This window comes from Lontra canadensis, unplaced genomic scaffold (assembly GCF_010015895.1).
Source record: "Lontra canadensis isolate GAN:19392208 unplaced genomic scaffold, GSC_riverotter_1.0 scaffold79, whole genome shotgun sequence".
NCBI lineage: Eukaryota > Metazoa > Chordata > Mammalia > Carnivora > Mustelidae > Lontra > Lontra canadensis.
The window spans coordinates 9233615-9249975 of NW_022631073.1; the positions used below are offsets into that span (position 1 = coordinate 9233615).

General features: G+C 54.0%; 1 protein-coding gene across 6 annotated transcripts in view; it reads right to left on the reverse strand.

Moving 5' to 3' along the window:
• TACC2 (transforming acidic coiled-coil containing protein 2) overlaps positions 1-16361 on the reverse strand; it is a 204190-nt gene that overhangs the window by 56076 nt on the left and 131753 nt on the right. Inside the window, exon 1 of one of the 6 annotated variants that reach the window (XM_032882161.1) lies at positions 15649-15972. The exons of 4 other annotated variants lie outside the window; for them this stretch is intronic. In XM_032882161.1, the coding sequence (XP_032738052.1) occupies positions 15649-15716 (68 nt within the window). In that variant the 5' untranslated portion in view covers positions 15717-15972. Of the gene's footprint in view, positions 1-15648; positions 15973-16361 lie in introns of those variants that run through there. One more of the 6 variants, XM_032882162.1, reaches the window with a different exon arrangement.

Genomic DNA, 16361 nt, shown 5'->3' on the forward strand with positions numbered 1-16361 from the left:
GTGATTTTCTTGCTCTTCCCACACACCCTCTGCTCCCCTCCCCAGCTCGCTCTCTCTCTCTCTCTCTCTCTCACACACACACACACACACAGCCTGGTGAAATGGCTGTGGGCGAGGAATTGTAAAATCAAGCAATAAATCCACTCGAATATTTACTGAATTAATTCACAGCCAGTCTGACAGAAATTGTAATCAGCAAAGGAGAAGGAGTGTTCTGGGTTCTGGGGTGCACTGGGGAGTTTTTCTCTGTCTTGCATTCCTTGAAAGGAAGACAGACATGAAGACAGACATGATGAGGGAAGGAGGAGCCAGTCATCCCAGGGCTGGGGAAAGAAGGTTCCAGGCAGAGAGAACCACAAGATGAAAAGTCCTGAGGTGGGAAGGAGCTTGCCAGTTGCAAAGGGCAGGCTGAGTTATGGCCCCCCCAACCACTGGGGAAGAGAAGACGGCCAGGAGGAGAAAGTCTGCCCTGAGGAGCTGGAGAGCCTGGGGAGGGCTTCACATGGGGAAGAACTCCCCCTACATATGGCCTTCAAGGCCACCATGACTGCTCTGACAAGGGCAGCAAGGCAGCAAGGCAGCAGTGGGGGAGGGGGACAGCACATCACATCGGCTGCGGGGAGACAGGAGTCCAGAGACAGAAGGTGGGGCCCTGCACTAGACAAGCAAGGGGGAAGGACAGAGGGAGAAACAGCTGCAAAGATGAGTAGTCAGACTCGAGACTCCCATGGAAGGTTAAGGAAAAAGCTGAGATCCCAAGTGTGCTTTCAAAAAGTTTTGGCTAAAATAAGCATTTCCTTCTTCTGTCACTGTAACTGATACTAGAAAGAAGATAGCTTTTCTTAGGGTGCCTGGGTGGCTCAGTGAGTTAAGTGTCCGCCATCGGCTCAGGTCATGATCTCAGAGTCCAGGGATGGGGCCCCCACATGGGCCTCCCTGCTCAGCGGGGAGTCTGCTTCTCCCTCTGTCCTCCCCACCCTTGCTTGTGCACTCGCTTGCTTCAGCTCTCTCTTTCTCAAATAAATAAATAAAATCTTGAAAAAAAATGAAAAAAAAGAAAGAAGATAGTTTTTCTTGACTTCAGGGGACCGTGAATCATCTCTTAACAGCGGTCGATTTAATAACAAAAGTATCAAAGCCGTAATCAGTGGTTTGACTATGACAGGGCTGAGAAGCAACCTCAGATTCCAATTACATAGAACAAAGCTCCAGTGAAAGATACGATTTCCCACAGCAAAGGGGCAAACTGTCCCAAGGTTAAGGGTTTTGTGACAATAACCCAATTGAGTTAAAATAGACTCTCAGAGCTGACCTCCCTGCCACCATACTACTCAGTTGGACGATAAAAGGAGCAGAGTAAGGTATAAATCTGACAACGGCCACCTGACAATTATTTCCAGTCCTCATGCCTTCAAGCCCTCTGACTTACCAACAAGCCCCAGCCCTCCCCCTTATTTTTAGGACAAGGGCAGACCTTTGTGCTTTGTCTTCTCAAATCTCTTGCATCAAAGGCTCCAAGTTTTCCATTATCTCAAGGGTCCTACTATTTTAAAAGTCATGCTTCTGGTTTCATCTGGAATCTTAATGAAAGTTGAAGCAAATAATTAGGGGCTTATCTCTTCTTTATTTGTCACAGGACATGCCGACAGGCCAAGCATTAGAAGAAAAAGAAAGAATCAAGGACTTTGGCTCGCGCAAGCGGAAGGAGGTGATAGCACACGTGCTCTGGTATGAATGGAGAATCTGACAAATGTTGTCCAAACTTAAGACGGGAAAGCTCTGACTCTTAACAATTCCATATTGCACTTCCTTCAAAAGCCAACACCAGAGGGGTTCATCTGCTTGGCTCAGGAGGTCAAGGTCAACAAAGGACTGAATGGATTGGCCCGTTCAACATCAGACATGATGATGGAAATCCATCAACCAAATCATCATTCCTGGGGCGCCTGGGTGGCTCAGTCAGTTAGGCGTCTGCCTTGAGCCCAGGTCACGATCTCAGACTCCAGGGATCGAGCATCAGACTCCCTGTTTAGCGGGGAGTCTGCTTCTCCCTCTGCCCATCCCCCCGTTCGTGCTCACGCTCTCTCTCTCAAATAAATAGGATCTTTAAAGAAAATAAATAAATCATCCCAGAGCCACTAAACAAGTAAATACAAAACCTACAACGAAGACATCAGTGATGGAAAACTAGCATTTCCACCAGAGAACACGCAGAAATACTTTGATACAGGAGAAGAACCAGACACTCCCCTAGGTGCTATTTCAAGACGGAGGCCCCTCAAATCCTCGCTTTCCCCCCTGGACACCACTTTCACCCCAGGATGTGGGAGCAATGCCTCCGAGAAAGAGAAAGAGAAAGAGGAGGAGAGAGCCAGCATCACGCAGAGCAAGGGACAGACACTTGGTGCTCGAGTAGGTAACGGGGGCTCGTCTGCGGGGCAACCAGAGGTGAGCTGGACCTTCCCCTCCCTGTGCATCAATCAAATGCTTTCCAGCTCTTTCTAGGTCCCACACAAGAGAAAACGCCCACTGCTTACTGACACTTACGCCTGGGGTGAACTCCAGGCTTGGGCGCCTCTCAAAGCTTGAGATGCTGCTCCTTCATCTCCTGGGAGAATTCCAAGCGCCCAGCCAGGGTCTGGCGCTCCAGCAGGACCCTGGTGCCTGGACAGCCCCACCTCCACTCTATCCCCCAAATCCCTTTTTCCTGATGCAGGGTAATGCCATTGGCTTCCTCGCAGCTGCCAGGCCTGGGCCTTATCCCCTCCCCGTTGCATTGTCCTTCCTGCTTCAAAAACCTCACCTGGGAGCCTCCCCTCCTTTTATCGCTTCCAAAAGGCCCCGTGCACAGCCCCCTCACCCTGCTAGAGCTGCTTCTCCTCCACGCAGCTGCCTTTCTCTCCCTCGCTTCCAGCCACCATGGCTCCTTCCAAATTCCTCAAGTTCCCCCCGCAGCCTCCCTTGTGGGCTGACCTGCTCCAGCCAATCGCACACACATCCTGGCTTCCTAGGGTCAGACCAGCCCTTTTAGCAGCTCTCATCTGCGAGGCTAGCTACAAAGCCATACATTTTCTCAGGAAAAAGACAAAAAAAAAAAAAAAAACCCCAAAATTATTTCTGTCTACACGTATAAAGAAATCCAAGTAAAATGATGCTGTATATTCCACTCAGTTGGGATGAATTGTGGGCCCTGCACAGATGTCCTCTTGTCCCCTGAAGAACAGCCCCGCCTACTCCAAACAGCCCCGTGATGGGCAGCCTCGCAGGCACTAAACCATTATCTACATGGGGGCATAAAACTAGAAGGTTCTTTATTAACTAGGAGGAACCTCGGGGGAGAATTTCAGGAAAGCCGATTTCCAAACAGCTCTAAAGAGGAAAATAGGCTCTTTCGTCTATGAATAAGGAGCCCTATATTAAACAAGAAAGGCCAACCAGTATTTTCAGTGGCAAATCTGGAAACTCAGAATTACAGTTTATGTGACAAGGAACACAATAAAGAAATAAAGGTGGGCTGTTATCTCCCTTGCCCCTTGAACACACACCCAAATCTGGTCACAAGTCTCTGCTACCCAAACTCCTTAGTGCGACTCACGAAGCCTTCCAAGATTTGGCCCCTGCAATTTCCCTCTAGTCCCCCACACCCAGCCCTCCAAGACCCTCCCGGCCCCTCTGCACTGGCTCTTGCTGTTCCTTCCACCTGGCTGCCCTCCTGCCCAGCAGACACCTGCTCAGGAAGGTTCAGCAGGATGGCCCCTCCTCCATGCAGCCCTCCATTACTTGATCTCCACTGAATGCTAACGTGTCCATCCCAGTGCCTAAAACACCCAAGTGCATGTTTGGGGAGCACAGCATCGGCCTCCCCCAGGAGACTGTGAGCTCCTTGCACGCCAGTTCCTTTGTCTGTGCATGCCAGTGGCCTCCAAGGTACAAAGGGCCTAGCCATCATTCTGCCTCTTTGGCTTCTTCTATTTTTCTATCTTATAACCTTACTGGTCCGATTCCATCTTATATATATATATATATATGTGTGTGTGTGTGTGTGTGTGTGTATATATGGTATTATATATACATATACATATATATGTATTATATATACATATATTTTTAATATATATATATATTTTTAAACCAATCAAATATTATGCCTGGGTATGAGGGCAATACTTCCCAAGGCCCCTGAGATTTGGGTAATTTATAGTTTCTCCAGGCAAGCCTTTACCCATCAGCCCCATACCTCTGGTTCCCTTCCCACACACCATGCCAGGAATTTAAGCTCTGAGTTTTAGAAGAGGTAGTCACATATGGAGATGGGGGAAAGGCAGTATTCAGGAAATTACAAATATAACACAACATATAATAATGTAGCATAACAATATAATATAACATAACATAACCTATTTTGAGCATAAATTGGGAAAGGCACCGCGTAAAGCCAGGAAAGCGAACACAAGGGACGGACGGGCATTACTGGAGAAAGCCCATCCGAGCGGGCTGGTTTCCGACGTTCAGCACCTTCTTTTCCACTTCACAGGCACTACGGGGTTTTCTCGGGGAGTGACACTAATGCATCCTTTAGCACCATGCGCCAGCATTTCAGGGTTTTCTTCCGCAGACTTCACCAGGAATTACGCTATATTAAAACAAACACCCCCGAGCAGAATACGTCACAAACATTTACATGTCCTCCCCAGCGTCCCCAGCATGACCATGCCTCCTCTCTCTAGCCGCAGACTCTCCCAGCCACAGGGAGGGGGCGGGGGTGCTAACCCCACCGTGCGGAGGTCACGGCGGAGGCGCCACGGGCACAGAGTCGGCCGGCAGTGCGCACCTCCACGAAGCCAGGACGGCTGTGCACTGGGCCAGCGCCGGGCTCCGCTAGCTTTTCAAGGTGGCCTCTGTCGAACCTTGTGCTGTTCCCAACAGCGGAGCTGGGCTTGTCTGTGGCAAGCATGTTCTCCCCATTTTTTCTTGGGAGCAGTGGGTCTGTTCGTCAGGCGTCCCGTCCATCTTAATGCCGCCCGGCTCTCTGGTCCAACTACAATACACTGGCCACAGACGTGGACCCACAGTCACACAGTCATCCAGTGAGGAGACAGAACACTGCCCTGGCCCACGGAGGCCATGTGAAGGGACAGGGCTCAGGGCCTCCTGAGGGAGGGAGAGAGAGGCCAGGAGAGCTCTGCTGGCTGCAGCCTCCGCTTAGGCCCCTGCCCACGGTCCTGTGCATGGGAGCAGGTGGCTGGTGACCACAGGGCCCCAGCTCAACCTTGAGGTGGCCCCAGAGTCTGGAGGCAGCCCCTGGATTGTGCAGTCAGGCTGGATGCTAAGAGCTACATCCCAGAGAGGGCCTGGCTCCGACATGCTCTTCCCCCATCTGTTACTAGAACAATCGGACGTGACAGACTTGGGGCACGAACACCTCTTCATTTCTGAAGTCCCACTTTCCCTCATCCGCACAGACAGCACTGTCAGGCCCCACTTTCCAGTATACCTTGTCCTTTTTTACCTGGAGCCCCGTCCCTCTGTCCCCACCTCTCTCTAGCATCAGACACAATCAGCAGGAAAACACTGCGGGAAGCTTCCAGCCGGACATAACTGTCCTCCTCCTCTTGCCCCTTCCCCTTCCCTGGGCTTTAGGTCACATCTCTCAAGCCTGGTCACTAAAGATATTCACTACAGGTGTCAAAACACCTGAGTTGTCCCCAAGCAGGCTTGCCTCCCGCGACATCCCAGTTAGGGCAGGAGATGTAAGATGAGCGGCTCAAGATCCGTCACAGACCAGCCACGCACTCCAGTGCTCCCCAGTTTCCTCACCCCTCTGCCCCGGTGTGCCCAGGTCCGTGCAGACGGTACCAGGGGCTGTGGCACCCAGCTCCCCCAGCAGCTAGGGCTCCAGGTCAGAGGGGTTGCCCCAGGTAGTCTCAGGGGCAGGTCCCCTGTTGGACATCAGAGAATGATCCTAAAGGCCACCAACCCTATCCTATCACTTTAGGCGATTTGGAGCTTTCTTCCAGAGGGGAAGGAGGGAGCAGGGTCCTTTTTTCCAAAGTCGTCCTGGTAACTATCCCTGGAAGAACCCTACATGTTGGTCACAGGAGACACACACCTTCTTGTCTTTAAGTTACTCTGAATGGTTTGCTTCCGCACCTTCCACCAAAGGTGCCTGGCTAAGTCCACAGGCAAAGCCCTTCTGAGGAAGGAACATTCTAGGTACACCTCTGCCCAGGGACACCCTACCAGATCCCAGGCTCCTGGTCACAAAACTTCCCATCCAGCACTTACAAACTTTGCCAGTCACTGGTTCAGGAGTCAAAATGCCCAGCAGACTTGGGCTGTCATGCCTCAGTGGCCGGACTGGCCCTATGCCCCGGCCCCACAGCCTCACACACACTCTACGCCCAGTCCCCTCTACCTTCTTCCCCAAGAGCAGGGTCCCTCGGACACTGATGCCGTGGGGGACCTCCTCTTCCCCACAGCCCTGCCCTGCAGAGTGGGCCATTCTCTCTCCCCTGAGCATTAAAGGAAAGGAACACAGTCCCAGGATCCTCCTCAGAACAAGGCTGAGCCAGGAAATTCCACGCATGACCTACATGTGTACAGATGTTTTCCCTAAAGTAAAGCCAGCCTCTCCAGCCTTCTTCCTGGAAAATACTCCCACTTCCAGGCATGCCTCCCTCAGCAGAACAATTAGCCATTATGAACTTCCACCAGGGCCCTGATGAATGGTTAAGAGGAGCAACTCTCAGAAGTTGAGCCCCTTTGATCCAGACTGTTCCTGGAGTTCCAGAGACCCAGACCTGATCCCCGTTAGAGATGGTGCTTACCAGGGAGAGCCTCGGGAAACGTCGCTCCTCCCGCAGCAGGCCAGCCACACATGGGTTGGCAACTTTCACTCTGACATTCTGCTCCCCTGAGTTTTCTCCCCCAGCCCAGACAGAAAGCAGCCCGAGCTCTAACAGATGTTAAGCTTCAAGTTCAACAAATTGTCTATCTTTAGCCAAGTCCCACTCAGTAATCAGCCTGGTAATCAGCCACCTTTTTTGGAAACTGATTGTTTGAGCATCCCTGAGGAGATGGATAGAATCAGAAAAAAAATTACACTTTAGGGCAAAGACACAAGCTAAGACACAAAGGTAGGCCATGGTCATGGGCCCACGGTCCATCATTTTTATCCCCAAATTAACTATCCACTGCCTTCCTCTGGGGAGAGAGAATTTGCAGTCTCAGCTACTTCACTGCCCTGGGAGGAAGCCCCAGCCCATGTTCATCAAATGATACAGTCCATCTAAAAATATATTTTTTAGCAAATCAGAAGTTAATGGGAAGAGACTCAAATGACTGCCAGACTCTCTGAATGAAGATCAGCAGGAAAGGCCTGAGTGGTGTTTCACAAATGATGGGCTTGTGGGATCTGAAACAACGTTCTGGCAAAAATAGGCTCCCCATGACTTCTAAGATCCTGACGTTTCAGCTCTAAAATTCCCCGACTCTGGGTCTCCGCAAACACCTTGGAGTAAGTGAAGCCCGGATGCTGAGAGTACCCTGGGCCCGACAGCTGGCCTGCGTTGTCAGCCGCACAAGGACACAGAGCAAACTGAGGGCGGGGGCTGCCCCCGTCCCTGCCCGGAGCCAGAGGCCGCTCCTGCCTCCGTTTAAGGACCAAGCAGAGGAAACCGTGGAAGGGGCCAACCCAGAAACGACCTTTCGCAATCAGGAGGGCTGGCAGGTGCAAAACATGCTCTGGGAAGCCCACCAGCCCCACAGGGACTTTCCTGCACAGCCGGGGCAGGCCCTGTGCAGAAGACCCAACTTCCTGACCCCGGGAGCTGCTCTCCTTTGCAAGGGCTAAGAACGCAGAAACAAAAGGAATCCACTGCAGTTTGCCCTCCACGCTCCCCCTCTGGGGCCCCCCATGCTTCCCCCCCCGCCCCCCCGCCACTGCCCCAGCCTCCTCTGAAGCCTCTGGAGCTCAGGCAGGAGCTGCCTCGTCCACCCAAGAGGCTTCCTCAGGTGGAAGAGATGAAGGCGGCAAGAGATACCCGCCGAGAGACGGCCAGAGAGAGCGCAGAGCTGAGCACACAGCTCTCTAAGAAGAGCAAACCATGTGAGAGGGGAGAAAGGGAGACGGAGAGAGGCCAGAGGCCCCAGCTGTCACGGAACTGACCTGCCAGCAGCTGAGCCATGGTGCACTTTCCTGGGACACTGTGGGAACAGCATTTAGGCAGGGTCACATGTCCTTCAGCCAGTGGCACTGGCAGGCTCTTGTGACACCACATGGTGGTGACAGGCAGGCCGATCACCAAACTGGCTGTCCCTGTGGCCGTGGGTCCACACATGCGGCCCGCAGAACCTTAACACCTGAGGTCCAGTCAAGCTCCCGCTGCCCCCCAAGTCCCCGCTGCGGGTCCCCCTCCGCAGGCTCAGCGTGGAGCAGATGTGCCTATGACTGTGCTATATGCGCTCAACGAGACACTTAGCGAGCATGTACTGTGCTCAGCGCTGTGCGAGAGACTGGGGACAAGCATGATAAACAGAATGCTCTCAGGATCCTTCCATTCTGACGAGACCCATGGAAAGAGACAAAGCAAATAACTACCAACGGGCAGAGAATTACAAAGAACTCACACAGCAGAAGGCTACAGAGCCGTGGTGTCCAACACAACTGTCTCCTGCCAGACGTAGCAATTTCAATTAAAATTTAAAATCCAGTGTCTTGGAGGTGCTGCCCACATTCTGAGGGCTCGATAGCCACATGTGGCTAGGTGGCGGGTCATACTGGGCCGTGCAGATTATAGAACTTTTCCATCATCCCAGAAGGTTCTATTGGACAGCACTGGAGAGTAACGGCAGAAAAAGCTATGGAGGACTGAAACTGGAGAAGGACCAGTCCGGCCAGCACAACGCAGAATGCTTTCTGGACCAGCTACAGCACGTGCAAAGGCCTTGAGGTGGCTGAGCACTGCATGTTCAAAGAGTTGACAGGTGCTCAGTGTGGGTGGAGAGTAGCTGGCAAGGGGAGATGGGAGGCCAGTCCTGAAGCACCCTCCCCGCCACAGGGAAGCTAGGACTTCAGATGGAAAGCTATGGGAAGCAGACACAGGGAAGGGCCATGATCCAGGCTGTTTAAGGAGGAAGGAAGGAGAGGGAAGAGAAGACCAGATTTTACTAACAGGTTTCTGGGTGCAGCAGCTGGCTGGCTGTGGAGCCGTGTGGCTGAGACAGGGAGGGGTGCTGGGACTGGGTTGGTGCGTATATAGGTTATTTTGTTTGAGAGAAGGAAAGTCATCAGTTCAGCTTTAGATACTCAAAGCCCGAGCTCTCCGTCAGAAACCCGAGAGGAGACATGAAATGAGCCCCTGGGTAAATGCGGACCTCAGAGGAGAGGGAAGGGTATAGACCAGGCGTTCTTGGTACGTAATAGTACTCAAGTAATAGTACTCAAGTCCATGAGACATCTTGGGGAGAGCAGAGAGAGACATCAGCTTGGCCCAGGCCAAAGACTTGAGGATCCCTGAGCTCATATACAGTCATGAGGGTAGGGGACATGGAGCCCTGCGCCACCCCAACCAGCTGTATGACTGGGGGCAGGGGGTCAGTAAACTACGACCCACCGCCTGCTTGTGTAAATAGGGTTGCCTAGAACACTGGTTTACTAATGGCCTGTGAGTGCTTTCACACTTGAACAGCAGAGCTGAGTTCCTGCAACGAAGACCATATGGCCTGCAAAGTCCACACTACTTACTCTTCAGCCCTTTACAGAAAATGTTTGCTGAGCCCCTGACGGCTCTCCCGACCTCAGAGAGCCCTCAGTTTCCTCACCTATAAAATGGGGGCGGAAGTGCGTGTCTCATAGGATTCACGGATATAAAAGTTCTATAATGGGAAACACCCAGCACACGAAAGTTTCTGCTAAATCGAGTCTGCTCAGCTGGGGGCTGCAGAACCCCTCACTCTCGGCTTTCACACTGCAGCATCCAGCTCTGTTTCCGTGTTGTGATGCAAACAGCACACACCTGCTCTCCAGAAACAACGGCTAACCTGAGTCTGTAAGTGCAAACAGTGTCCTCTGAGCGACTTCCCACGTAGGGTGGGTGTGTGCGAGCGACTGGGGCTGAGTTGGCTCTTCGAGGCCAGCCAGCCCCACCCCCCAGGACTCCCACCCAGGCTGAAACCCAAGCATTAGTCCACAAACAATTGGTTTTCATGGAGCCACTGTTTGCAGTGCCCAAGTCCTCACCATCAATCTTAAGGGGAGAGGAGGGAATTATTCAACATCCTTTGCTTACCCAGGAACTCACCCGGCTCAGGCAATCCATCTGGCAAGGACAGCCAATCACATTTCTGGCTGAAGTGGTTCCTAGGCAACCAAAGACAGAGCCACAGAAAGAAGCAGCAGACAGTGGGAAGAAACATGGGGACGGGGGCTGAGGGTCAAGGCGGGGAGAGTGGCCCAGACTCCACCAACCCAGAGGTAACGCTCACCCGTCCTGGCTGCTCACCCCACCATCCGTGAGCGCCCCAGCCCAGTGCCCCAGCTGAAAGGGACAACCGGCAGCTACCTGGAGGGCCTTGGAAAGCCATGGGAATGTTTTTGGAATGTTCTTGGCCGTCAGCTCACCTTAGAGAAGGCCTACAGGTAAGCCCCACAGAGAGCTGTAAGGGGCCATACTGGACGCATCTAGGAAAGACAGCCGAGGAAAAGCACCTGCTATTGGACTCAATGTTTTTGCAACCCCACCCCCCGCAATAATCCATTTGTTGAAACTCTAATCCCCAGTGTGTTGGCATCTGGACGTGGCACCTGTGGGAAGTAATTAGGTCACAAGGGTGGAGTCCTCATGAATGGTGTCCTCGTCCTTCAAAGAAGACACAGATCTCTCCCTCTCCCCGCCCCCATTGTCCCCTGTACTTCCTCTCCCTCCTCCACCATCCTCCTCCCCTCTCTCCCCCACCACAAATCTCTGCTCCCTTTGCTGTGGCCAGGGAAGCATGGAGGGCACAACCATATGTAAATCCGGAAAAAGGTCCTCACCAGACACCACATCTATCAGCACCATGACCTCCCGGGACCTGAAGCCCCCAGAACCCAGAGCCATCAGGATCTGCTGTTGAAGCGCCCCCAGCTGTGGTATTTTTGTCCCAGCAACCTGAACTAAGAGCCCCCAGCAGGTTCCCTCAGGACTCGGGCAATGCCCAGCCTTCGGAGAACTCTGCAGCTTATTCAGGGTCCAGGAAACAAAACTACTAAATTTCATCCAGCGCTAATATACAAAGTGAAAGGCGCTTCCTGGAGCTGGACAGCCGCCTGCAGCCCACAGCAGGGATGCTGTCATTTAAGCGAAATGACTTTGCCAAGAGTCACCTCAAGAAAGATCCAGGGAGGCCTAAAGACTGATCCTTATCAGGAGCTCCAACAGCCCTCTCCGGCCCCTTCCGAGCTACTGAAATGACAGCAATTTCCAGGCACATAATGTCCCCACTTTTGTCACAGCCCGGTGCTCTTGTCTTCTGAGTCTTCACAGATAAGGGTCCTCCCCTCTGAGAAACCCTGGGAGGCAGGGGGTGCTGAACCAGTCACGGGCTTCTCAATAGCCTCCCACCCGGAAAGAGAGGACGGAGGATTGGGAGCCACAGGAAAAGGAAGGGCCCAAGTCTCTGCTTCCTCTGCTTTCTCATCTGCGACCCAGATGGGTGCACAGGTCTGTCCCCCGCCCCCACCCCTGGCCTCATGAGGTCCACCCACAAGTTCTCCCTGGCCTTGGCCACTGTTCTCATCCCACCTGCTTGTCAAACCCCAGCCCAAACTCATCAACTTTCCCCCAGGCTCCCAATCCACTTCTCCTGTCCTGGCAAAGGCCACATCGTTCTCTTAGTCCGAGAGGAGCATGAAACCTTCACTGCGTCCCTGCCACCAGGTGCAACCTTCCCCACCCCCCACCCCCACCAAAGCGGCTGCTTCTGGCTTCCTCGCCTTTCTCCACCTGGCCTGGCCCTCCTACTCTGATCTACAGGAGCAAGGGCGGCATGGGTTCCCCTAGCTGATCGGGAGCCCTGGGAATGGGGGGGGGGGGCTCCAACTACACAAAGGATAAAGTACTTCCTGCTGCTGCACTTAGCAGAAGCTGAGCCACAAGGGGCTGCCGGGGAGGGAAGGCACAGGCAGGAGCGGCCAGTCTGACCCACACAGTCTGACCCACAGCCGCTGCCACACTCCCTGGAGCACTTCCTGTCCTCCCCCTGCCCCCCCCCCCCCCCCCCCCCGCACTGTCCAGCCATCCACGCTGGGGAAGGAGTGTTTTCTGCAGAGGATTTCTTCTCTCCCAGATACTCCTGTTCAGTTTGGAAACAGGGGCTACTGTTGCTCCCAGACCTTTCCCGGACAGCAAAGAAGCAGCCCAGAAGTGGTCAGAGTTCCTCAGGGACCAGGACGGAGATGCCTACCTAGCTCAGCGCTTCTCAAACTCCCTTTTCTACATATAGCTCACCTGGCATCTTTACAAATCTCTGGTTAGGGGCACCTGGTGGCTCAGTGGCTCAGGTCATGATCTCAGGGCCCTGGGATCAAGACCCGCATTGGGCTCTCTGCTCAGCGGGGAGCCTACTTCCCCACCCTCTCTCTGCCTGCCTCTCTGCCTGCTTGTGATCTCTGTCTCTCTGTCAAATAAATTTTTTTAAAAATCTTAAAAAAAAAAAAAACTGGGGCACCTGGGTGGCTCAGTGTTAAAGCCTCTGCCTTCGGCTCAGGTCATGATCTCAGGGTCCTGGAATCGAGCCCCACATTGGGCTCTCTGCTCAGCAGGGAGCCTGCTTCCTCCTCTCTCTCTCTCTCTCTCTCTCTCTCTGCCTGCCTCTCTGACTACTTGTGATCGTTGTCTGTCAAATAAATAAATAAAAAATCTTAAAAAAAAAAAAAACCCCACACAACTCCAGCTAAGTGGAGATTTGGATTCAGCTAGTCTGGTGGGGGCAGGGGGGGGGGGCGCTGAGGTCATCTGTAACAAGCCCCTAAGAGAAGCTGATGCAGCAGTCTGGGGACCACCCTGGGAGGAGCAAAGGCAGGGTAAGTGCTAGAGCTTCCAAGCCCCTGCCCCGCCTCCCAGCACCATGGGCCTTCCTGCTCCTCCAGGCCAAGCAGGAGACCCAGGACTCACCTACTCCACCCCTACCCGCTTACCAGACCGCACTCTGTACAGAGTGACACCACCAGCTGGGGCTACAAAAGCTGCCCAAAGGCCCCCCAAACCTGAAATCAGAAGGAAAGACATCCTGGAACTAACAAAATTCCTGTAGGTACTTCCAGATCATCTTGCCTCTCTCGGTCCTTGGGTTTTACTCTTCTGCACAGGCCCAGCTCAGGCCCACCTTTCCACAGAGAAAAAGGAGAAATGGTCCCCCTGGATTCCATGTTTCATGGATGGTGTCTCCGCAGGTGTGCACCCCGAGTCCGTCTCCATCCCCGCAACCCCCACAAGAGCAGAACCTCCTTTTTCCTCCTCGAACCAGGTGCTGCCCTGAGTTCTGCATTACTCACATATGCACGTTTTTAGGCGCATGGAAATACAGACCATCGTGAAAGGCTTGTGCCTGTACAGAAAAGGGGTGCTCTCTTAACCCATTTTTTTAAACCTCTGAACTGGAAATGAGTGACCCTGTACTGGAAAAACAAGCTCTGATTACTGAGACAGCAGAGATGGGATTTTAGAGAAGAACAGTTGCTAGACATGGCACCGGCCCCGAACATTCCCTCTCTCTTCATTGCCAAAAAAAAAAAAAAAAGGTTAGGGGAATGGAGAGCGGGATCTGTGAGTGACTATCCTATAGACGGATATTTAGAGATGTCGCACAAGCAGCCCTTCCGGGAGAGACACCTCGGGCTGGTGCACTGGGAGGAAATCAACAGACAATATTGCTAAGCGGCTCCCAGCACGATGTGGCCCGTCTGACAGGAGATTCACTGCAACACCACTATCCCCACAAGGCAGAACCTCAGGGGCCTTACCGAAAGGCAGCTTCTGCCTAAAACAGAATCTCCCCCAACTCAGCCCTCAGCCAACAGAGTACTGGTCATTTGCTAACTCGATGAGGAAAGAGGGCGGGGCTACTGGGGGCTGGTGAGCTGAATTTCCAATGGCTGAGGAGCATATTTTCCCAAACATGTGGTCACATTGTCTTTTCCAAGTCCCGTCTGCTCTTTGACAGGCGTGAGACCTGATACCAGCTAGCTGGTGACTCCCCCCACCCCTCCCCGATTCACTGATTTCCAGTTTAGAGACTTAAAAAAAAAAAAATAGGTTGAAATTGTTCTCTTCTGCCCAGGCTGGAACCTTTCACGGTGGTTTGTATTTCCACGCATCTAACAATACTACACACGGACGAAAAACCTGGTAGGCGTAGTCCAGGGCTCATGGCATTAAAAGAAAAAAAAAGTCTCCAGCTTGATGGGCCTCCTGCTGTAAGATGACGCTTTCCCAAGCTACAAGGATGAAGACAAATGATCAGTGCACACCTGCTCCTAACTATGGCTAAAGAGAGCCTGGAAAACCATGAGGCTCAGCCTAGCATTACATCACCGCACTGAGACAGCTCCTCATTGAAGCCCAGGCTCAGGGACCAGGAGAAGCCCCACATGGCACCCGGTCCCTACTACACACGAAGACCAAGCCCCGCTTATCTTTTTAATCAACACATTAATGGTTCTCACCAACCAACCACTTTACCTACTGCCCCACCCCCAAACTCCCCCAAAATACTCTTTTCTGAAACACATTCTTCTCTTTGGGAAAGCAGAGTAGGTAAGGCTGGGATGGGAAGGCCCACTCTGGACACGAGCCTGAGCTGCCGAAAGGTGCCCCTGGCAGCCAGATTGGCTCGGTAAGCCCCATCCTCCAGACATGCCTGGGAAGGAAATGGAGCAAACCTTACAGAAATGGCAATTCTAACTAACACCCAGCCAGGATAAAGGCCACTTCTGGGCAAATCAGCTCTGTGGTTTAGAGAAAAGATCGGTTCCTGAATCAATGCACAGTCAAACCCGGCTTCCACCAGCGGACCAATGACAAGACTCGGTCTGGCTACACGAATAATAGCAAGCAGTCTCGGCCCCAACAGTGTCCATCAGAGTGAGTGTGGATGCCTAGGCTAAGAGGACTGAATGTCCACTAGCCATGATCCACACCATCTGCCGGCCACGCGACCAGCTGCCCCTAAACTGGTCTGTCTCCATGGCCACCAAGCTGCCACACTCAGGGGCTCTTCCCAAAAGGCCCGGCCGTTCCGCTGCAGGAAATACCACTGTGCCGGGGGTGCAGAGTTAAGATGCCCACGGTAGGAGCCCCGGAACATGCACTGGGCTGCTGAACTGAAATCAAACGCCAGAGGGTCATTTCCTCCCCCGCCCCCTTTGGTGGGGGTGGGGCAGTATCCTGGGGCTGCCAGATGCCCATTCCAGAGGGAGCACCAAATGCTACAAGGAGCAGCCACCAGGCAAAGCCGCGCAAGGCTGCCCGGAATCCTGGGCCGGCCGCGGTTCCAGGCTGCCCCCGCATCAGGAGACTCGACACTAACAAAGCCCAGGCAGCCTCTCCTCCACCCGGGGAGGAGGTTGGGGCGGGGGGAGGTTCCGGGCTGGCCCGGCGGAGCACTTACATTGCCTCGGAAGCCTCCAGGTTCGGGTCGCTGGCTGGGACTGGCTGCAGGGACTGCGACCCTCCCATCCTCGCTGCGCCCTGGCGAGCACACTAGCCGCGAGCGGGGCCAGCGTCCTGGCGCGGTTCCTGCAGCCGGGAGCCGGGGCGGACCGGCCGGCGGCCGGGGCTGCTGCACTGCAGATGGGAGCAGCTGCGGGCATCCGTGGCGGCGGCGGCGGGGAGCGGCGGCTGAGGGCCCGAGTCGGAGCCCGGGGAGCGAGCGCCGCGGAAGTGTGCGCGCGAGTGTGGCCGGCGCGCGCCTAAGATGTGCGCGAGTGTGGCCGGCGCGCGCGGCTCTGCCCGGGGCGCGCGAGTGTGAGCGTGAGCGCCGGTGTGGTCCAAGCGGAGCTGCTCCTAAACCCCTCGGCAGACCGGCTTCTGTGTGTGACACGGTGATGTCATCACCGCCGAGCGCTCCGACGCCTGCATCTCCACAAAGCTCCGTCACAGCCTCCGGAAACGGGCCGGAGGAGGGAGGGCGAAGACCCTCCCTCGGCACCCACGCCGCCTCCCCCAGCCTCCCCCAGCCTCGCCGGGACCGCCCGCATTGTGTGGCTTTGAAATGCAAATGCACTGTGGGCTGGAGTGGGGGGGCAAGGGGGAGGGGTGGGGGCAGGGGGCAGGGGGGAGGGGTGTGGTGGTCTCCGCCTGGCTGACCGCAGAGAGAAGTGG